This window comes from Salmo salar, chromosome 17, assembly GCF_965601325.2.
Source record: "Salmo salar chromosome 17, fSalSal1, whole genome shotgun sequence".
Taxonomy (NCBI): Eukaryota; Metazoa; Chordata; class Actinopteri; order Salmoniformes; family Salmonidae; genus Salmo; species Salmo salar.
In genome coordinates, this window is record NC_138307.1 from 10,351,852 (window position 1) to 10,373,104 (window position 21,253).

The 21,253-nt window shown below is 43.3% G+C and overlaps 1 protein-coding gene across 2 annotated transcripts in view; it reads right to left on the bottom strand.

The window, feature by feature from the left end:
- The window catches only part of LOC106575271 (gamma-aminobutyric acid receptor subunit gamma-3), a 47,920-nt gene that overhangs the window by 12,610 nt on the left and 14,057 nt on the right, over positions 1 to 21,253 (bottom strand). For both annotated transcript variants that reach the window (XM_014151690.3, XM_014151691.3), the window contains exons 3-5: positions 19,732 to 19,799; positions 14,083 to 14,303; positions 10,477 to 10,559 (exon numbers count right to left, since the gene is read on the bottom strand). In XM_014151690.3, coding sequence (XP_014007165.1) covers positions 10,477 to 10,559; positions 14,083 to 14,303; positions 19,732 to 19,799 — 372 coding nt within the window. The remainder of the gene's footprint in view (positions 1 to 10,476; positions 10,560 to 14,082; positions 14,304 to 19,731; positions 19,800 to 21,253) is intronic.

Sequence of the window (21,253 nt, forward strand, 5' to 3'; positions counted from 1 at the left end):
TACTGATGTAACTTCTTGACAGAAAAAAATGTTCGCCAGGGCCTATTTATCCGGCTGTGCATAGTACTGTTCAGCGATAGTTAGGGTCCTAGATGCGTAGCACACAGGTGCTTCCCGACCATCAGATTCCACATGACTAAACAAAGCCCATATGGAGATGCATCACAGATCAGTAACAGGGGTCTTCTACCATCATAGTGGGCTAGCAGACCATCTGCTTGCAGCAGCTGCTTAGCCTCTTCATAGACTTCTTCATGAGCGGCAGGGTCCAGTAGGCAATGCCAGGGCTGTAGCTTTATCAAGCAGGAAGCAGTTGTAAAAATGGAGATGCCTCAGAAATGACTGAAGCTCAGACTTGTTCTGGGAAGAAGGTGCCTCCTTAATGTCCTTTACCTTATCCTGGGTTGGTCGCATGCCATCCTTGTCAACGTGGAACCTCAGGAACTCAACACTGGGTGCAGCAAAAATAGACTTCTCCCTCTCAGGCTGTGGCCCCCCATGGGTACTAAAGACAACATACTTCTCAGGGTCTGGGTGACAGTTTACCAAGTGTGTCTGTTGTGTGGTCCTAGTGGGCATGAATGAACTGCCTGAGGCCTGGGACTGGGACTGGGACCTTTGTCAAACAAAGTCGAGCTATATGTCCCCTCCGTTTACAGTAGTGACAGGTTGCAACCCTAAACTTACAGCTGTTGGAATTATGGGCACCTCCACATCTGAAACAAGCTTTGAAGTCCTCTCTGGACTCTGACTCCGCCCCCTCCGTGAGCACCGGCCTACTACGTTCAGTGAGATGAATGTCAGGCACAGTCGGAGGACCTGGTCTTTCAGGGTGAAGCAGGCAGGCATTATTTGCAGCAGTCTCAGCTGCCAAGGCTTTTACCTCAGCCACTCTAAATATCTGATTGGGCTCAGCCAATAGACTCATCTAACAATTCTGTCAAGCAGCATTGGCTCCAGCTGATCTCCAAAATGATGGTGCACCGAAAGACTGCGCAGACCAGCAATGAAACTGGAGATATTCTGATTTGCCTTTTGTTTACAATTATGAAAATAAAATCTCTGCACAATTTCTGACGGATCTGGGCTGAAAGGCCGCTTCAAACATGCCACTATGTGATCATAACTCTTTGCAGTGGGCAGGGCCGGAGCGAATAGAGAACCTAATGTACACTGAACAAAAATATAAACGCAACATGCAACAATTTCAAAGATTTTACTGAGTTACAGTTCATATAAGGAAATTAGTCAACTGAAATAAATTAATTAGGCCCTAATCAATGGATTTTACATGACTGGGAATATTGATACAGATACTTTTAAAAAAAGGTAGGGGCGTGGGTCAGAAAACCAGTCAGTATCTGGTGTGACCACCACTTGCCTCATACAGCGCAACACATCTCCTTTGCATAGAGCTGATCAGGCTGTTGATTGTGGCTTGTGGAATGGTGTCCCACACCTCTTGAATGGCGTTCCACACCTCTTCAGTGGCTTTGTGAAGTTGCTGGATATTGGCAGGAAATGGAACACGCTGTCGTACAGGTCAATCCAGAGCATCCCAAACATGCTCAATGAGTGAAATGTCTGGAGAGTATGCTGTCCATGGAAGAACTGGGACATTTTCAGCTTCCAGGAATTGTGTACATATCATTGCAACATGGGACCATGCATTATCATGCTGAAACATGAGGTGATGGCACGGATGAATGGCATGACAATGGGCCTCAGGATCTCATCACAGTACCTCTGTGCGTTCAAATTGCCACCAATAAAATACAATTGTGTTTGTTGTCCGTAACTTATGCCTGCCCATATTATAACCCCACTGCCACCATGGGGCGCTCTGTTCACAATGTTGACGTCAACAAACAGCTCGCCCACACGACGGCATTGTTACACGTGGTCTGCATTTGCGAGGCCGGTAGGACGTACTGCCAAAACGACGTTGGAGGCTGCTTATGGTAGAAAAATTAACATTAAATTATCTTGCAACAGCCCTAGAGGACATTCCTGCAGTCATAGCATGCCAATTGCACACTCCCTCAAAACTTGAGACATCTGTGGCATTGTGTTGTGTGACAAAACTGCACATTTTAGAGTGGCCTTTTATTGTCCCCAGTACAAGGTGCACCTTTGTAATGATCATTCTGTTTAATCAGCTTCTTGATATGCCACACCTGTCAGGTGAATGGATTAGCTTGGCAAAGGGGAAATTCTCACTAACAGTAATATAAAGAAATGTGTGCACATTACTTTTGAGATATAAGGTTTTTGTGCATATGGAATATTTCTGCGATCTTTTATTTCAGCTCATGAAACATAAAACCAACACTTTACACGCTGTGTTTATACATTACATGACCAAAAGTATGTGGATACCTGCTCGTCAAACCTCTCATTCCAAAAATCATGAGCATTAATATAGAGTTGGTCCCCCCTTTGCTGCTATAACAGCCTCCACTCCTCAGGGAAGGCTTTCCACTAGATGTTGGAACATTGCTGTGGGGACTTGCTTCAATTCAGCCACAAGAGCATTAGTGAGGTGAAACACTGATGTTGGGTGATTCGTCCCAAAGGTATTCGATGGGGTTGTGGTCAGGGCTCTGTGGAGGCCAGTCAAGTTCTTCCACAATTATTTCAACAAACCCTGCCTGAATGGACCTCACTTTGTGCATGGGGGCATTGTCATGCTGAAACAGGAAAGGGCCTTCCCCAAACTTGTCACGACTTCCGCCGAAGTTGGTCCCTCTCCTTGTTCGGGCGGCGTTTGGCGCTCGACGTCACCGGTTTTCTAGTCACCACCGATCCATGTTTCATTTTCGATTTGTTTTGTCTTCATTATACACACCTGGTTTCCATTCCATAATCATTGTTCCCTATTTAACCCTCTGGTTTCCCCCTTGATCTTGTGCGTGATTGTTATTGTCAAGTTGTCTCGTTTTGTGACCTGATTATTTGTCTCCTTTATGGAATATTGTTTTTGAGTAAAGTTACGGTTATTACTCATCTCTGTGTCCTGAGCCTAACTCCGCCTTACCCGCATCACCTAGACCTTTGACAGAAACACGCACCCGAACCAATGGAGTCAGCACACAGCCCGTCCCCTACCTGTGGAGCAGCGCGTCCAGCAGCACGCGACTATGTTGCAAAGTCTCGGCACAGCCATGGATCGCGTGCTGCAAACCATGGAGCGATGGGAGAGAGGGGGTTTTCCAGCAACCCCATCATCATCACCCCAGCTCCCACAATAACCCACACCGCTGTCCACCCACTCCTTCACCTGGACCCAGTGGGATTCGGCTCGCACTCCCAAGGGAATATGATGGGACGGGTGCCAGGGGTTCCTACTCCAGCTGGAGCTCTACCTGGCGACCGTCCACCCGGCTCCTTCGGGACGCGAGAGTGTGAACGCCCTCATCTCGTGTCTATCTGGGAAAGCACTTGAATGGGCCAACGCCGTCTGGGGAAGGGAAGGAGCGACGTTGGATAACTATGAGGATTTCACCCGCTGCTTCCAGGTGGTTTTCAATCATCCACCTGAAGGGAGAGCGGCGGGGGAACGCTTGTTTCATCTCAGACAGGGGATGAGGAGCGCACAATACTTTGGAATGGATTGAGCGGGCCCTGATCGACCACTACAGGTGTAGTCTACGCGAGGACGTTCGTCGGGAGCTAGCCTGCAGGGACACCACCCTTACATTTGACCAGCTGGTGGACCTATCCATCCGGCTGGATAACCTGTTGGCCTCCCGCGGGCATCCGGATCGGGGTCCGTCAGTTCCATCCCCCAGCACCTCCGATCTGACACCTATGGAGCTAGGAGGTGCTGCTCTGAGGGGGACCGGAGGGGGGGGCATTCCCTGTACCACCTGTGGCCGCAGAGGGCACACTGCTGGTCGGTGCTGGGGAGGTTCCCCAGGGAGTCGATGTAGCAGGCAGGGCACTGTTGGATCATCCCAGGTGAGTAGGCACCTGACTCACCCAGAGCTCCCTGTTGCTCACATGTTTGTGTTCATAGAATTTCCTGAGTTTTCCCCACATTCCCAGCATAAAGCGCTAGTAGATTCAGGCGCAGCTGGGAACTTTATTGATAGTTCATTTGCACATAGCTTAGGGATCCCTATTGTTCCTGTTGATGTGCCCTTCCCTGTGCACGCCTTAGATAGTCGACCATTAGGGTCAGGGCTGATTAGGGAGGTCACCGCTCCCCTATGCATGATAACGCAGGAGGGTCATGAGGAGAGAATTCAACTCTTTGTTATTGATTCTCCTGTGTTTCCCGTGGTGCTGGGCCTACCCTGGCTGGTCTATCATGACCCCACTATTTTGTGGCAACAGAGGGCTCTCAAGGGATGGTCACGTAAGTGCTCGGGGAGGTGTGTAGGTGTTTCCATAGGTGCAACTACGGTGGAAGGTCCAAACCAGGTCTCCACCGTGCACATCCCCTCTGAATATGCCGACATGGCCCACCGCAATCTGTAGTACATCCGGGCGGCGAGGAGAATGAACCCACGCCAGGCCAGGTGGGCCATGTTTTTCACCCGTTTTGTTTTCACCCTATCTTACAGACCAGTTTCCCAGAACGCTAAGGCAGACGCACTTTCGCGGATGTATGACACAGAGGAGCGGTCCACAGATCCCACTCCCATACTTCCAGCTTCTTGCCTGGTGGCACCGGTGGAGTGGGAGGTGGACGCGGACATCGAGCGGGTGTTACGCACAGAGCCCACTCCCCCCCAGTGTCCAGTTGGACGTCTGTACGTTCCGTCTGCTGTCCGTGACCGTTTGATCTGTTGGGCCCACACGTCACACTCCTCTGGTCATCCTGGCATCGGTCGGACAGTGCACTGTCTTATTGGGAAGTACTGGTGGTCTACCCTGGCAAAGGACGTGAGGGTTTATGTTTCCTCCTGCTCGGTGTGCACCCAGTGCAAGGCCCCTAGACACCTGCCCCGAGGGAAATTACAACCCCTACCCGTTCCACAACGGCCGTGGTCACACCTATCGGTGGATTTCTTGACGGATCTTCCTCCGTCACAAGGAAACACCACGATCCTGGTCGTCCTGCCGTCTCCTTCCTTTGCCCGGTCTCCCTATGGCCCTATCTCCCTATGACTACTTTAAAATGGTGGAAGCCCTCAATGTCCAGGTTATATGTAAGAGGAGTCCACTGATTCGCTTTATCTTGGCCAGGTCGCAGTTGTAAATGAGAACTTGTTCTCAACTGGCCTACCTGGTTAAATAAAGGTGAACAAAAAAAATACATTTAAAAAACAGCACTTACAGTTGACCGGGGCAGTTCTAGCAGGGGAGAAATTTGACGAACTGACTTGTTGAAAAGGTGGCATCCTATGATGTTGCCATGTTGAAAGTCACTGAGCTCTTCAGTACGGGCCATTCTACTGCCAATGTTTGTCTATGGAGAATGCATGGCTGTGAGCTCGATTTTATACACCTGTCAGCAACGGGTGTGCTTGAAAAATATACTTTTGTACATAAAGTTGAAGTCAGAAGTTTGCATACACCTTAGCCAAATACATTTAACTCAGTTTTTCACAATTCCTGACATTTAATCCCAGTAAAAATTCCCTGTTTTAGGTCAGTTAAGATCACCACTTTATTTTAAGAGTGTGAAATGTCTAGTGGAGAGTAACAATAGTGGAGAGAATGATTTATTTCAGCTGTTATTTGTTTCATCACATTCCCAGTGGGTCAGAAATGTATATACACTCAATTAGTATTTGGTAGCATTGCCTTTAAATTGTTAACTTGAGTCAAACGTTTCAGGTAGCCTTCCACAAACTTCCCACAATAAATTGGGTTAATTTTGGCCCATTCCTCCTGACAGAGCTGGCGGTTTTGGAGCAGTGGCTTCTTCCTTGCTGAGAGGCCTTTCAGGTTAAGTCGATATAGGTCGTGTTTTACTGTGGATATAGATACTTTTGTACCCGTTTCCTCCAGCATCTTCACAAGGTCCTTTGCTGTTGTTCTGGGATTGATTTGCACTTTTCGCACCAAAGTGCATTCATCTCTAGGAGACAGAACGCGTCTCCTTCCTGAGCGGTATGACGGCTGCGTGGTCCTATGGTGTTTATACTTGCGTACTATTGTTTGTACAGATGAACGTGGTACCTTCAGGCGTTTGGAAATTGCTCCCAAGGATAAACCAGACTTGTGGAGGTCTACAATTGTTTTTCTGAGGTCTTAGCTGATTTCTTTTGATTTTCCCATGATGTCAAGCAAAAAGGTGCAGAAGGTAGGCCTTCAAATACATTGTAACGGCTGTCTGGAAGAGGGAACCAAGGTGCAGCAGAGGATGTGTTCATCATTAGAATTTTAATTCAAAAAACAAGAGAACACTACAAAATGAACAAAAACGACAGCAAACAGTCCTGTTAGGAAAATACTCAAAAACAGAAACAATTACCCACAAAACCCAAAGGAAAAACATGCTCCTTATGTGTGACTCCCAATCAGCAGCAACGAGCTTCAGCTGTGCCTGATTGGGAGCCACACACACACGGCCCAAAACAAAGAAATACCAAAACATAGAAAAAGGAACATAGAACGCCCACCCAATGTAACACCCTGGCCTAACCAAAATAAAGAACAAAAAACCCCTCTCTATGGCCAGGGCGTTACATACATCCACAGGTACACCTCCAATTGACTCAAATGATGTCAATTAGCCTATCAGAAGTTTCTAAAGCCATGGCATAATTTTATGGAATTTTCCAAGCTGTTTAAAGGCACAGTCAACTTAGTGTATGTAAACTTCTGACTCACTGGAATTGTGATACAGTGAATTATAAGTAAAATAATCTGTCTGTAAACAATTGTTGGAAAAATTCCTTGTGTCGTGCACAAAGTAGATGTCCTAACCGACTTGCCAAAACTATAGTTTGTTAACTATAGTTTGTTAGAAATTTGTGGAGTGGTTGAAAAAGGAGTTTTAATGACTCCAACCTAAGTGTCTGTAAACTTCCGACTTCAACTGTATGAGGTATTTTTGTTCAGTGTAGAATAAGTCACCGCCCCGCACACACAAAGCAGCACAGTGCAATTATTTTAGTTATTTTCAATGTCATTAGCCACAAAAAAAACATTCCAGCTTTCCAACATACTTCTCCCAAGACCTATGCTTTTCATCAACAAACTCCTTAATCTTCCAATAAAAAGCCATGATCACATCAGAAAAGGAAAATCCACTTTTATTTATTGAACCTTTATTTAACTAGGCAAGTCAGTTAAGAACAAATTATTTTTTACAATGACGGCCTACCTCGGCCAAACTCTAACCCAGATGATGCTGGGCCAATTGTGCACCAACCTATGGGACTCCCAATCACGGCCGGTTGCGATACAGCCTCGAATCAAACCAGGGTCTGTAGTGACACCTCTAGCACTGACATGAAGTGTCTTAGACCGCTGCGCCACTCAGGAGCCCATTTTATGTTTACTCACAAATCCTCTTCAAACATTCCAGTCCAGATCCGCCTCGTGTTCAGTACTATGTCCGTGACATAGTGAAAGTACAATCCAATAACGAGGAGGCAGAAAGGCAAGTTTAGGCTATTTACTCCATGGTGCAGGCAATAAACATGAATGCCATGTCGGCAGGTGACTGAACTTTTACACCCACTGTATGGGGCGGGCACACTATATATGGGAGTGTCTGTGCGCGCTCCTTAACGTGCCCACAACAACATTACCCAATACACAACAGAAACCACATACTCTCCCGTCTCCATTAAGATGGTAGGAGTACACTGTAGGATTGACTCTTCACTGGTAAATGTCAGTTATTGACATATCCCACTCTGTACTGTAGGTTACACAGAAAGGAGCCATGGTAGACAGCCCAGCCAACCTCCTCTCTCCTCTGCACAGATAATAGCTTGGGTCAAAGCAAAGAGAATGTATAAGGGACAGATGTCTATTAATCCTTGTATAGCAGCCTATATGCACTGTGCTCTAGGTTTGGTCGTATATAAACTCTTCAATGGACAGAAATGACTAATCTCTTACCTGGGATTCTTTTTTTCTCATTAGATTGACTCACGATGCGCTTCCTGCTTAAAGGGATAGTTCACCCAAATTACAAAATGACATTGGTTTCCTTACCCTGTAAGCAGTATGTGGACAAGGTATGACATCAATCCATGCTTTGGTCTAGTTTCCCTGGCACTGTTTCCAAATGCTAACGTTTTAGCATTTGTGGCACAAAGCCCATTCAAGTCGTGGGCCCGATTTTAGAATTTTTCGCTAATAAGTGACTTTGTTGAGCTTCACAACACATTTGAGATACTTTGGGGATGATTTGGACGATGTGCGAACATTTGTAATATCGGTCCCATGACACAAATGCTATGAGAATTTGAATCAGTGCCAGGAAAGGTAAACCAAAGCACGGATTTGCTGTCATATCTAGGCTGCTTACAGGGTAAGGAAACCAATTATGTCATTTTGTAGTTTGGGTGAACTATCCCTTTAAAGATCTGAAAGATGAGAAAGTCCACATTGATTTAATAACCAAATAAAATGTTTTAGAGAAATCAGTGGAGGCTGCTGAGGGGAGGACTGCTCATAATAATGGCTGGAACGGAGCGAATGCAATGGCATCAAACACGTAGAGACCATGGGTTTGATGCCCTTCCATTTTTTACACTCCAGCCATTACCACGAGCCTGTCCTCCCCAATTAAGATGCCACCAAACTCCTGTGAGTGAAATGTGTTATTTTACAGGGTCAGCCATAGCAGTACGGTGCCCTTGGAGCAAATGATGTGCCTCAAGGACACATTGGCAGATCGTTCACTTTGTCGGATCGGGTATTCAAACCAGCCACTTTCGATTGCTGGCCCAACGCTCTAACCGCCAGGCTACCTGCCGCCATTGTCGCCATGGGAGCACAACACGCCACATGTCCAATGTTCTTTTCCCTGGGGTAAGTGAAAATATCAAACAGCAAGGATGTGTCTGCCGGCTCTGCCACGCCAGTGGGTGGGTGGTGTGGAGGAATGGATAGAGTTTTCCCCTGTTTCCAAGTCAGAGATTAAGCCTATTCTCTATTGAGCATGCTTTTTAAACCAGGACTATGCTCAATCTGCGTCTGGGCAATCAGACCAAGATGTTGACTTACAACAACAACAAAAACATTCAAATCCATAATAATATGATAGGACTATTTTCTGAAGGTGACATTTTGAGGATGACTTACTGTATGGATGTACATAGAGTATATAGGCTGTGGATGGTGAAGCAATGGTGAAGCAATTGGAAGGGTGGGGAAATGGAGGAGGCATACGTACACTGGTGGGGGGTGATTTATTGTAGACTGAATAGAAGTAAGATCAAGGTCTTTATCTGGGAAACAGCTGGAAATCCATTAGCTTCAGTGTGCATGGCCTTCACATCCTGTTCCCACCAATCCTTTAATAAGGGTAGAAATTCAATGTTCTACTTCACTTAATAATAACGCTCTATGTTCACTTCCCATTCTGCCTGAGCTGAATTTTGTCCCATTTTATTGCAGGTGACGTGCTGTTGATGTGTTGTTAATGGACTGCCCAGAAAGCCTGGTCCTTTTCCATGTGGCTTTAAAGAATGGAAAAGAGGTACAGAGTAGCTTTGCGTCAAGCTTTCACATTGGTGACTCATACATTCTCATGAAAAGCTGCAGTCAATCTTTCAGGCTACAAACCTATATACCTTTAAGAGAATCTGCCCAACAAGCCTCCTACTCAAAACAGTTGTATGTGCATCGACCTCATACTGTGACATAATGCAAACGGTATCATTTGGATCTAGTACATTGGACCTGTAGTGACCAATGGCGTTCATTGCAGGTACATCCGTCGTTTATATAAAAGCGAGTTGTAAGACTACAGTACGTGGGTGAGAAGAAAATGCCCGGGATAGTATGGTCTGGCTTTTGGTGTCTATTGTGTATCATACTGTGACTGTCTTGTGCGTATATAAGACGTTGATTGTTGTACAGTATATATTAGAGGTATGTGTGACAAGGGAGATGCACCTGTCCAGAGTTGATTATTAGGAAATGGAACTGTACTAATTTGCTCAATTTATGAAACAAACAACAATTTTGTCTGTCATTGTTTGTTGCCAATACCATTGCTGCCTAACCTTGCTGCACTCAACCCCCCCCCCCTTCCCTCTTCAAAAGGATCAGAATGGAACTAAGCTTTCAAGCTTTGTGTTACCCTAGATGATTTTCTTAAATTGTCTGTGGAGGCGTCAATTAATCAATCTATATGAAATACATTTCTTCTTCTCATGTATTTTTCATATATCTATATGAAATATGATGTTTTCCGATGTATTGTTCATATATTAAATATGTTACTTTCCCCCATACATTGTTCATAAATGCATATGATTTCTCCATATATTTCTTATGTTTATACAAAATATGACATGAATGGGTGACATTATTGCCTGGCCGTACAATACTCACAGCTAGAGAAGACCAGGGGACAGGAGTGCTCATCCATAGGGAAGTTGTGAAGCTGCAGCTGGCACTCTGCATTGATGGTCAACCTACAGCACGAGTCAGAGAAAGGCCGTGAGTGAGCATTGCCGTCGTTTCTCACATGCAGTTCACCTCTGCTCTGAGAGGGCAGTGCTACAACAACCACCACTGCGCTAAACACATACACCACTGGTGATGTGAACGTGTAATTTATTGATGAAGACAGCATAGGGTGTGAAATAAGGGAAGGCTGACTCTTGATGTTGTTCTTACATGCTGCACATGCTGAGAAAGAGACAGATAGCCATAATGCTGATTTTCGGCGGCTATGCTGTTTCCATTTTTTTTGTTAGTGTGAAAAGAATGAGCGATTGCGGGGATAACAAACTGGCACCTTGTTGCATGCCTGTGAGAGACCTAATGGGCCACCTATTATCCTGACATGACTGCCAGTGCCAAGGGGCTGTAGATTGCTGGTTGGCTGGCCGGCCGGTCGCCTCCGAGTGTGGTGAGCCTTTCAAATTGGTATTTTCCTTGAGTAACAAACTCCGACAGACTAGTTAAGAAAAATGAATGGATGAAGAAATGCTCTCGTCCCGGAGTTATGTAGGTCATCAGACCGAATTTCACCCTATTCGTCTTCTCTTTTTTTTCTCTCCTTCTCCTCTTCCTCTGTCTCCCTGATAAAATGTCACTCTTGTTTACGTTGGCTTGACTGAAGTTCACAGTGAAGAGGAATTAATGGGAGCTTAGATGGGAGCTTGATTCACTCCATTGTTTTAATCAGACCAGGATGCCACTCAAGAAGATTTATAGATCTGCTCAATGATAATACTGATGAATAACGCTAACTGAATGCTTACTGAAAATGCTCATTAATAATGCAAACTAATATTGCTCACTGACAACGCTCAATTATAATGCTCAACAATAATCATCACCAGTAAATCAAATCACATTTTATTGGTCACGTACACATATTTGGCAGATGTTGGGGGTGTAGGAACATAAGCATTTCGCTAACTCCAAAAGTGCAGTAATACCTAATAATTCACACAAATCAAAAAAATCGAAAGAAAGGAATTAAGAAATATAGAAATATTACAACGAGCAATGTCAGTGTCCGGAATATAAATATCTATGTATATGATGGTGTGTATAGACATTATGGGGATTATATGATGCTAACTAACAAATCTCAGTGATAATGTGCAATAATAATGCTCAGTGATAATGCGCAATAATAATGCTCAGTGATAATGCTCATACACTGTATAATGCTAAAAGACAATACTCAAAGATAATACTAACCGATACAGCTTACTGAGAATGGCTGATAATGGCAGATCTTGTATGATTCCGCCATGTGGAGCCAGCCAGGTCAGTGCTGACAATAATTAACCTGCCCACACATTCTTTTCCTTTGTCCTGTGCTTTGCCTGTTGCCAAGGGAATGCCTTAGTCAGTGACGCAAACAGCAGGGTGATGTCTCTTTTCTCAGTGGAGGTGAGTCCACGGTTGAAAACGTTGCAAAAAAGGACTGAAAGGATGACATTTACGCCCTAAAACGCATGACCTCCCTGAGACAGTGTACTTCAGTGTGTAAAGTGAGTGTACCAAGTACAGTGAGGGAAAAAAGTATTTGATCCCCTGTTGATTTTGTACGTTTGCCCACTGACAAAGAAATGATCCTCCTATAATTTTAATGGTAGGTTTATTTGAACAGTGAGAGACAGAATAACAACAGAAAAATCCAGAAAAACGCATGTCAAAAATGTTATATTGATTTGCATTTTAATGAGGGAAATAAGTATTTGACCCCTCTGCAAAACATGACTTAGTAATTGGTGGCAAAACCCTTGTTGGCAATCACAGAGGTCAGACGTTTCTTGTAGTTGGCCACCAGGTTTGCACACATCTCAGGAGGGATTTTTTCCCACTCCTCTTTGCAGATCTTCTCCAAGTCATTAAGGTTTTGAGGCTGACGTTTGGCAACTCGAACCTTCAGCTCCCTCCACAGATTTTCTATGGGATTAAGGTCTGGAGACTGGCTAGGCCACTCCAGGACCTTAATGTGCTTCTTCTTGAGCCACTCCTTTGTTGCCTTGGCCGTGTGTTTTGGGTCATTGTCATCCACGACCCATTTTCAATGCCCTGGCTGAGGGAAGGAGGTTCTCACCCAAGATTTGACGGTACACGGCCCCATCCATCGTCCCTTTGATGCGGTGAAGTTGTCCTGTCCACTTAGCACAAAAACACCCCCAAAGCATAATGTTTCCACCTCCATGTTTGACAGTGGAGATGGTGTTCTTGGGGTCATAGGCAGCATTCCTCCTCCTCCAAACACAGCGCGTTGAATTAATGCCAAAGAGCTCCATTTTGGTCTCATCTGACCACAACACTTTCACCCAGTTGTCCTCTGAATCATTCAGATGTTCATTGGCAAACTTCAGACAGGCATGTATATGTGCTTTCTTGAGCAGTGGGACCTTGTGGGCGCTGCAGGATTTCAGTCCTTCACGGCGTCGTGTGTTACCAACTGTTTTCTTCGTGACTATGGTCCCAGCTGCCTTGAGATCATTGACAAGATCCTCCCGTGTAGTTCTGGGCTGATTCCTCACCGTTCTCATGATCATTGCAACTCCATGAGGTGAGATCTTGCATGGAGCCCCAGGCCGAGGGAGATTGACAGTTCTTTTGTGTTTCTTTCACTTGCAAATAATTGCACCAACTGTTGTCACCTTCTCACCAAGCTGCTTGGCGATGGTCTTGTAGCCCATTCCAGCCTTGTGTAGGTCTACAATCTTGTCCCTGACATACTTGGAGAGCTCTTTGGTCTTGGCCATGGTGGAGAGTTTGGAATCTGATTGATTGATTGCTTCTGTGGAGAGGTGTCTTTTATACAGGTAACAAACTGAGATTAGGAGCACTCCCTTTAAGAGTGTGCTCCTAATCTCAGCTCGTTACCTGTATATAAGACACCTGGGAGCCGAAATTTTTCTGATTGAGAGGGGGTCAAATACTTATTTCCCTCATTAAAATGCAAATCAATTTATAACATTTTTGACATGCGTTTTTTTCTGGATTTTTTTGTTGTTATTTTGTCTCTCACTGTTCAAATAAACCTACCATTAAAATTATAGACTGATCATTTCTTTGTCAGTGGGCAAACGTACAAAATCAGCAGGGTATCAAATACTTTTTTCCCTCACTGTATGCTAACCCACATAGTGGAGTAATGATGAAAGAGAAAAAACAATGTTTGTCTTATCGTGGAGTAGACAGATGTTTATTTTTGTGTATTGTTGTAGCAACAGTATGTGGCACAGACGTCAGTGTGTTTGTGGCACCTTCTTATACTGTGTTGAACTCTACCTGAGTTCTGAAGAAGTTAGAACATTCTAGATGTAATCTTCAGTACAAAGACAGGTAGTAATGACACTATTTTAATTTATATTGTCTTTTTCTTTCCTTTCAAGGGAAAACCCAATGTTTCCTACACTGTAAATTCTGAACTCAGATGGAACGATAGTTGGCTGTTCAAAACAACAATGTCTGTGATATCTGATAAAGAAAATCCACTTATTTTACCTCAGCGTGTATAATATCTTCCCATCGTTCCAGATACGCAGAAGCTGATTGGGCATCGTAATCCAATGAGAGTCTGCGTTCTTGGAGTTTCTGAAGATGGTGTCAGGGACCCAGATCATTCCCACCATGTTGCTGTTTAGAGTCAGGATCTTCATAGAGCTGTTGTATTGCAGACGGCTGTCGATCCACGTCTGTGCAAAAATGATGTCAATTTCGTATTCCTGTAACAAAACAGAAAAAAATGACCTTTAACCTACATATATTATTACATATTTTATAATACATTTTGGTCCCAACTCTGGAGAATAATTTTTTGTTTTGCAATCCACAGTCATGCAACATATTTTTTTTCATTGAGAGAAGCTGCACGTCGCTGTGTTGATGGTCTACCCGAACATAGAGACAGGACGAGACAAGACCTTTATTCTCTTAGACAAAACATACCATAAATGATTCTATGATAAGACAAGTATAAATTGCCTTAACATTTAAAAGTGCTAAAAAATAGAAGTATTTCTCTTTTCCTAATCCCTTATGTTGACGTCCCCCAGAAACCACATCTTGATTCTGACGGGTGACCTTTTGGAAACTTTTACAGGCACATGGGAGCTGACTTTAATACAGCACTAATTAGAGTGTGATGGGTGCAGCATGACTGTAGCTGTTACCATGACCTTAAGGAGTAAAAGGACAGTTGATCACACAATACGTCAGTCTAAAGAGTATATTACTCAAGCCTCCCAGACAATAGCCACTGTAATTTATAAGATCTGGTTTGGCTCAGTTGGTAGAGCGTAGCGCATAGCACAGGTTTAATGGGTTTGATTCCCGCTGGGGCAACCCTAAGAAAAATGTATGCATGCATGACTGCAAGTTGCTTTGGATAACAGCATCTGCTAAATGGCATACATTAATGTATGAGAAATAAAGTGAAATGGGTTTGATCAGATAAACTAGTATCACAGATAAGATACATCATTTACCTACTGATGGCTACATTTTGAATTAATAATGCTGATCTAACATTTTACAATGTTATTTCACCCATGAGTTTCTCACTAGCTAAGTTACGAAGATAAATGCGATATGAAATCAGTGATTAATCGCTAAGGAAATCTAAAAACCCAAAATACCAAGTATGCATTTATTCCGCTCTCTCCCCCTCTAACAGCTTTTGTGTAGTCCTGTAATACCCTTTAAATGTAAGATGAAGGTCAATAAACTTTGTATAAATATGAATAGATATTTTCCTCAGAGGCATCACAATTAGTTTCACTTCAGTAAATTAATTACAACCTTAAGACTGCAATGACATTTCATAGTCTTGAAAGAATTGTTAAAACAAGAAGATTACTTGATTCCTAAACCATTGTTAGACCTGGCTTCCTTACATCATAAGGGTGTGTACAGTACACTACTATGTCATCCGACAGTAATTCAGGGTATCTTTTATATGTTTTATTTATTTAACCTTTATGTTCACAGCGAAGTCGCACTGAGATGCAGGTCTCTTTTACAAGGGTTAGTGCTATCCGGAATCCTTGGGACGTCCCTGCCCTAAACCCTAACCTTAACCCCTAGCATTACCCTAACCCTTACCTTAACCATTTTACATTTCAACTTGAAAGTGGTGATGTCAGAGTTGGACGTCCCAAGGATCCCAGTACAAAACGCACACATTAGGGAAGAGCTAATCAATCCAGGCATGTGCACTCATCACTCAACGTGAGTAGCCTAGGTCTCTAATTAAGGTCTTAACATGCCTGTAGGGGACTACATTTTCCAAATTCAGTCTACCCTGGAGTCTATTCCATCTCTACACTAAATGTAAGGAATTTAGAAAAAGCCTTGTTATCTACCTCAGATGAGGGCCATAAGCAGCTGGATATGAATGGGAGATGATTGCTACTGTTAAAATCATCACGCTGGCGATAATATTTGGTTCTAAAATACACGCTGTGCTCAAACAGCTTATCAATGTAGGGATGGAAAAAACCACATCCTCTTTACTCGTTCTGTGTCATTAACTATTATGGAAATCATTACGAAAGCTCACACCCACGCTTTTAATGACTGACGCTACAGGACGAGAAAAAGGCAAAGCAACAGTCTTACCGCCGTGAACGTGAGTTCAAATTAAACACGTAAAAAAATAGGTAACTTATGTATGTACCTTGGCCTCTGTCGGTCATTACAAGGCTAAGAATTACTCCCGGAGCGCAACGTCCAGGCAAACACTAAGCACCCCTCATGAATTTAAAGTCCAACGGCAGGCACTAAAATGAGCACGTCAAATGCGACATTATGAAAGGTCAAGTGAGGAAAAAAAGATGCTCGGAGGAATTACAGCATTACAGTACAATGCTACGACCTGGAAACCACAATATCAACCCGTTAGAAGTACTCACAGTCTTGTGTATGATTCATTACACTGGCTTCCACACACATTTCTTTTCCACATTGTTTATTTAGCCTGGTCCCAGATCTGTTTGTGATCTTGCCATCTCCATTGCTGTCATTGTCAAGCCAAACTTTTTTTTGTTGCAAATGTATTCTTTTATTTTTTTAGAAAGGCTCACAGTGAGGGACCAAAAGGTCAGTCTTGTGTAAAAGGTTGGCCAACAATGGGCAGCTTGCTTGTAGAGAGCTTTGAAATGTTTGCATGTTGTGTATGGCTGGCTGTGGCTTCTGTTACGGGTAGCCCCGTTGCCTTGGACACAGAGTGAGCCTCCCAGATATAGCCTAAAAATAGCAATTCCTTTCACAGAAAATTGTGAAGATGTCCCTTCAAACAAAATGTGTCAATAATTCAGTGAGTACATCAAGTAACCAGTGTCATTAAACGAGGGTAATTGTGGTTGAAATCTACAATCCAGAAACTCAATGTGTGGATACTTGGAGATTCTGTGAAAACAATTGTTGAAAACAAGACAATGAAAACATTTTGAAATGTCTCACATTTTTCTTTTCTGATATATACTGTACTATAGTAATGGTATTGGGTTAGTCCAAGGGAGTCACTGCATTCCTGTGTTGGCTAACAACAACAAAATTATTGTATATTTTTTTACTCTAATTGTAACTGTAAATCCTAGCTGACTGCTGTCAAACTGTATGAGTATGGATATTGGATAGCAAAGCTAATGGAATCCAACACACAAAATATTTCCTATGCTTATTGCTCTATGACGACAGAAGTATGATGACACCAATTATTAGAAAGGAGAGATACGATCTGGGCCTGTAGCCTTCATATAGTCCCATATAATCCTATAGCGATCTATTGGAATCTGGAGGAGGGTAGACAAAGTCTAAAGTTCATACTAGCACACCGCATAGAATGCACACCAAATTATGAATATTAGCTGTTAAAAGCATTGGACCAGAAACTGAAAGGTTGCTGGTTCGAATCCTGAAGCCGACTAGGTGAAAAATCTGTCGATGTGCCCGTGAGCAAGGCACCTAACCCTTATGCTACTGCAAATCCCTCTGGATTAGAGCGTCTGCTAAATGACTAAAATGTACATGTAAGTGGTATAGTATGGATATTGAGACAGATGTCATGATGCAATCCCTTAGAGATCTATCAGAAACTGAAGGTTAGACAGACTGCTCAATAGGATGAGTTCTCTGTTGGTCGAGTAAACACTACCCACTGATCTACTGTTGTTCCCCTGAGACCTGGTGTCACATCTTAGATGCACTCCATTTTAAACATGGCGTCGTCAAACATCTCTCTTCCTCTCTGTGGGGTGGCTCCTCACCAGTTAACATTATGTAACCCGTTGTTATCTAGGTTAGACGTTTTGGCAGACTCTTATCAGTCTATTTTCATTCTGAGGAGAGCAAACAATCAGACAGGTTCTGAAGAACTTATTTTTGTCTTTATTGGCGCTAATCCTGTGGAACATAAAAATAACCATGCCCTGTAGAAGAATATTGATTCCTCATATTAACACAATCTGTTTTCACTCAGCAAAAATGCACCAAAATAACATCATAGATCCATCATTTTTCAATGGCACCACATGAAGCACTGTAGCGTTGTGAGATCTCATGGAGAGAGAGTCATTATCTTTAACTGATGGACTGTAGGCCGAGATTACTGTGGCATAGTGTCCTCTTTTGGTCGGTTAATTCGACGTGCTATCTTTCCCGAATAGCACCAGCAACTATGACCACTGCGCTCTGAGTTAATGGTACTTAATCAGACATGCTCCCATCACACTCTGTCCTAGATTAATATCTGCTTCAGTGACGTTGACTCATCCGAGCACTCAGTCCCGTCGGTGTAAATAAACCCTAACCACTCCCCGATGGCAAAGAATACTCTCCTTCTCTTTGGATTGCTAACAATGCCGATGGAACATCAGGTCTGCGTGACTACATACTAGGCTTATACTGTAGATATGGCTTAAACAGAAACAATTATAGTAGAGTACATACCATGAACATAGAAAATCATGTCTGAGTGAGTAGCCTTCATTGACAATTTAAACCCAATATATATTATTGTACATTATCAATATGGACAGTTCCAAATTATATCAAATACTATGTCCATAGAACATCATGCCTGGGTAAGTCCATTGACTGCTAACCCTACTGTATATGAAGATGTAACAATTAGGGTAGATGATCAATATGGACGCCCTGTTCCATACAACCCATCGACTTGACCTGCTGATTCGTCTTCCAGAAACAGAGTTCTGATGATCTAAATACGTTAAATGGACATTCAAGGCATCGGAGATCAGTTCACAGGGTGATGCTCTGGGTGCACTGAAGTGTGACGGGGATTCGCAGCTAAACCGAGCTGAAGAAATCGGTTGTTTTTCTTTTCTTCCTGCCTTTGTAATGTTGCCAGGACAAACAGTTACAGGGGCGAGGCTAAGGGAGGGTGTCGGATGCTCCTATAGGCTATCGTAGTCTAGCCAAAGTCACATCGTGGTGGAGATCTGTGTGACTCACTAATCACTGTGTATCTGAAATAATTAGGTAAAAATCCAAGGTGGGGTGAACATCAGTAGCTGTTGATTCTAAACAAAAATGGCCGTATGCCCTGAATGAACTTCACAACAATAGAAAATAACAGCACACTACACTACCCAAGACCAGCTTAAAGTTGATTACAAAACATAGGGACATTACATATAGGATCGATTTAAGTAAATAAGCAACGAGGCTTAAGCACCCTGATGTATATCATGAATAACACACTAAGGGTTGTTCTTACTACAATGGGAGCTAGAGTTGTATTACATCATCATACAGTATGCATTCAATATTCGTTACGCTATCACTACTAAGCATTTGAGCCATGTACATTTGAGTCATTTTACATGTGAGTCATTTACATACAGAGCATACCGATACAGTTACTACGGTATAACAGTTGTCTGAGCACTGTGACCACAGGCTCTATTTCTCATTCCTTCACCCACACATCCCACTTCACCACCAGATACAACTGCTTTCCTCTGCAGCCCAGCTCACAGGGGATATGAAGGATGATGGAAAGTGCATCTTGCCTTTACTCTCTTGGCCCACTGTTGGCCTTTTTTTCAAGCGGCACAGAAAAACTAAGTAATCAAATTATGTTCATGATAAGCAGGAGAGACAGAGAGAGAGAGAGAAATATTCACTTACCATGTCTATTGATGATACAGGTCCGATGCTATTGACGTATATGTCGACGTCGATAAGCGTTGGTTTAACTGTAAAAGACAGAAGGAGAAATCACTGTAAAAGCACATTTTAACACTAAGCAAGTGCAGTAGCACTGCCAAGCCTAGGGTGCCATGTCGAGAGTGTTTGAAAGGACATGCCTACATATCTGTCGTTTGACTCTGGTCGTCTTTCAACCACGTCTGAGGGAGGAAAACACCTGAGTCATATTGATTTTGGGGGTGAACTATCACTTATCGTAAGTGATGCTTATACGAGAAGTGGTTCACCAGTTTCATTCCAGGCAGTCACCTTTCACTTGAGACGTAGGGAACTGTTTTCCACACGGCTCAAATCTGTTGAATAACATGCCATACACGAATCCAACCCTACATTTCACAATTCAATTTAAAGCCTGTTCTCTATACCTAATCTTACAAGGCGTCGCTGTAATGAGCAGTTCACGCTTATGTGGCTAAGTGCACCTCTGTCATTGCACATTAGCCTCTTTCATAGGCTTTGGCAACTGCGGCAATTAACTGTTGAGGTGGTGCAGTACACTCACATCAGACTATGACAGAAAGATACGCACAAATACCTATTTTAATTGCGACAGGGTGTAATGGAGGAATAGATATATGAGAGTTTTGCAGAATTCAGACGCAAGAAAATAGCAGAGTACATCTTGTCTTTTTTTTAAATGTGTCTTTTTATGTATTTATTGTTTACTTCAGTTTATTTAGCAAATACTTTTAAAAACATTTCACTCTAAGGTTGTATTCACCTGTTGTATTCGGCGCATGTGACGAATACAATTTGATTTGACAAGACATTATTAAGTTCCACTTTAGCCACTATCATCAAATAACAATGTACATGTATGGCAGCAACTTTTTTTGAAGTCACTGGTAAAGTACTTTCCTGGGGTTCCTGGGCACCCCTGGGTGCACGTTTAGTTTTTTTGCCCTAGCACTATACAGCTGATTCAAATAACCAACTCATCATCATGCTTTGAATCAATTGTGCAGTGCTAGAGCAAAAACCAAAACATGCACCCAGGAGGGACCCCAGGACCGAGTTAGGGAACCCCTGCTTTAAATGAAGTATAATGGCGCTATTGGAGTATTATTCAAAGTAGTAGTACAGTAGTTTTACTGTCAAATTCAATATAATCATGACATTTGGGAAGGTGAATGCACTGCCCATACAAATCCTCTGTTGAGTTTCCCCATATGTTTAATCTGCGCTGCTTTGACTTGAGTTTGTTCACTTACTGTTATCTGTGATTGATTTATTCGCGCCAAGGCCGGCCCTCCCTCCCTCCCCTTCCTGATCAAGCAAGCATGATTACAACTCCCCATCTGCAGAGTAAAATGCCCCCATGAGGGTTTTAATGGAGGAGCAGCTTTTACACCCAGTTAGCCTGTCAATGTGATGAGAAATCCATTTGCCCTAGTCAGCCCCGCCGGTCTCATTCACCATGACCGCTCAATTCTCCTAGTTT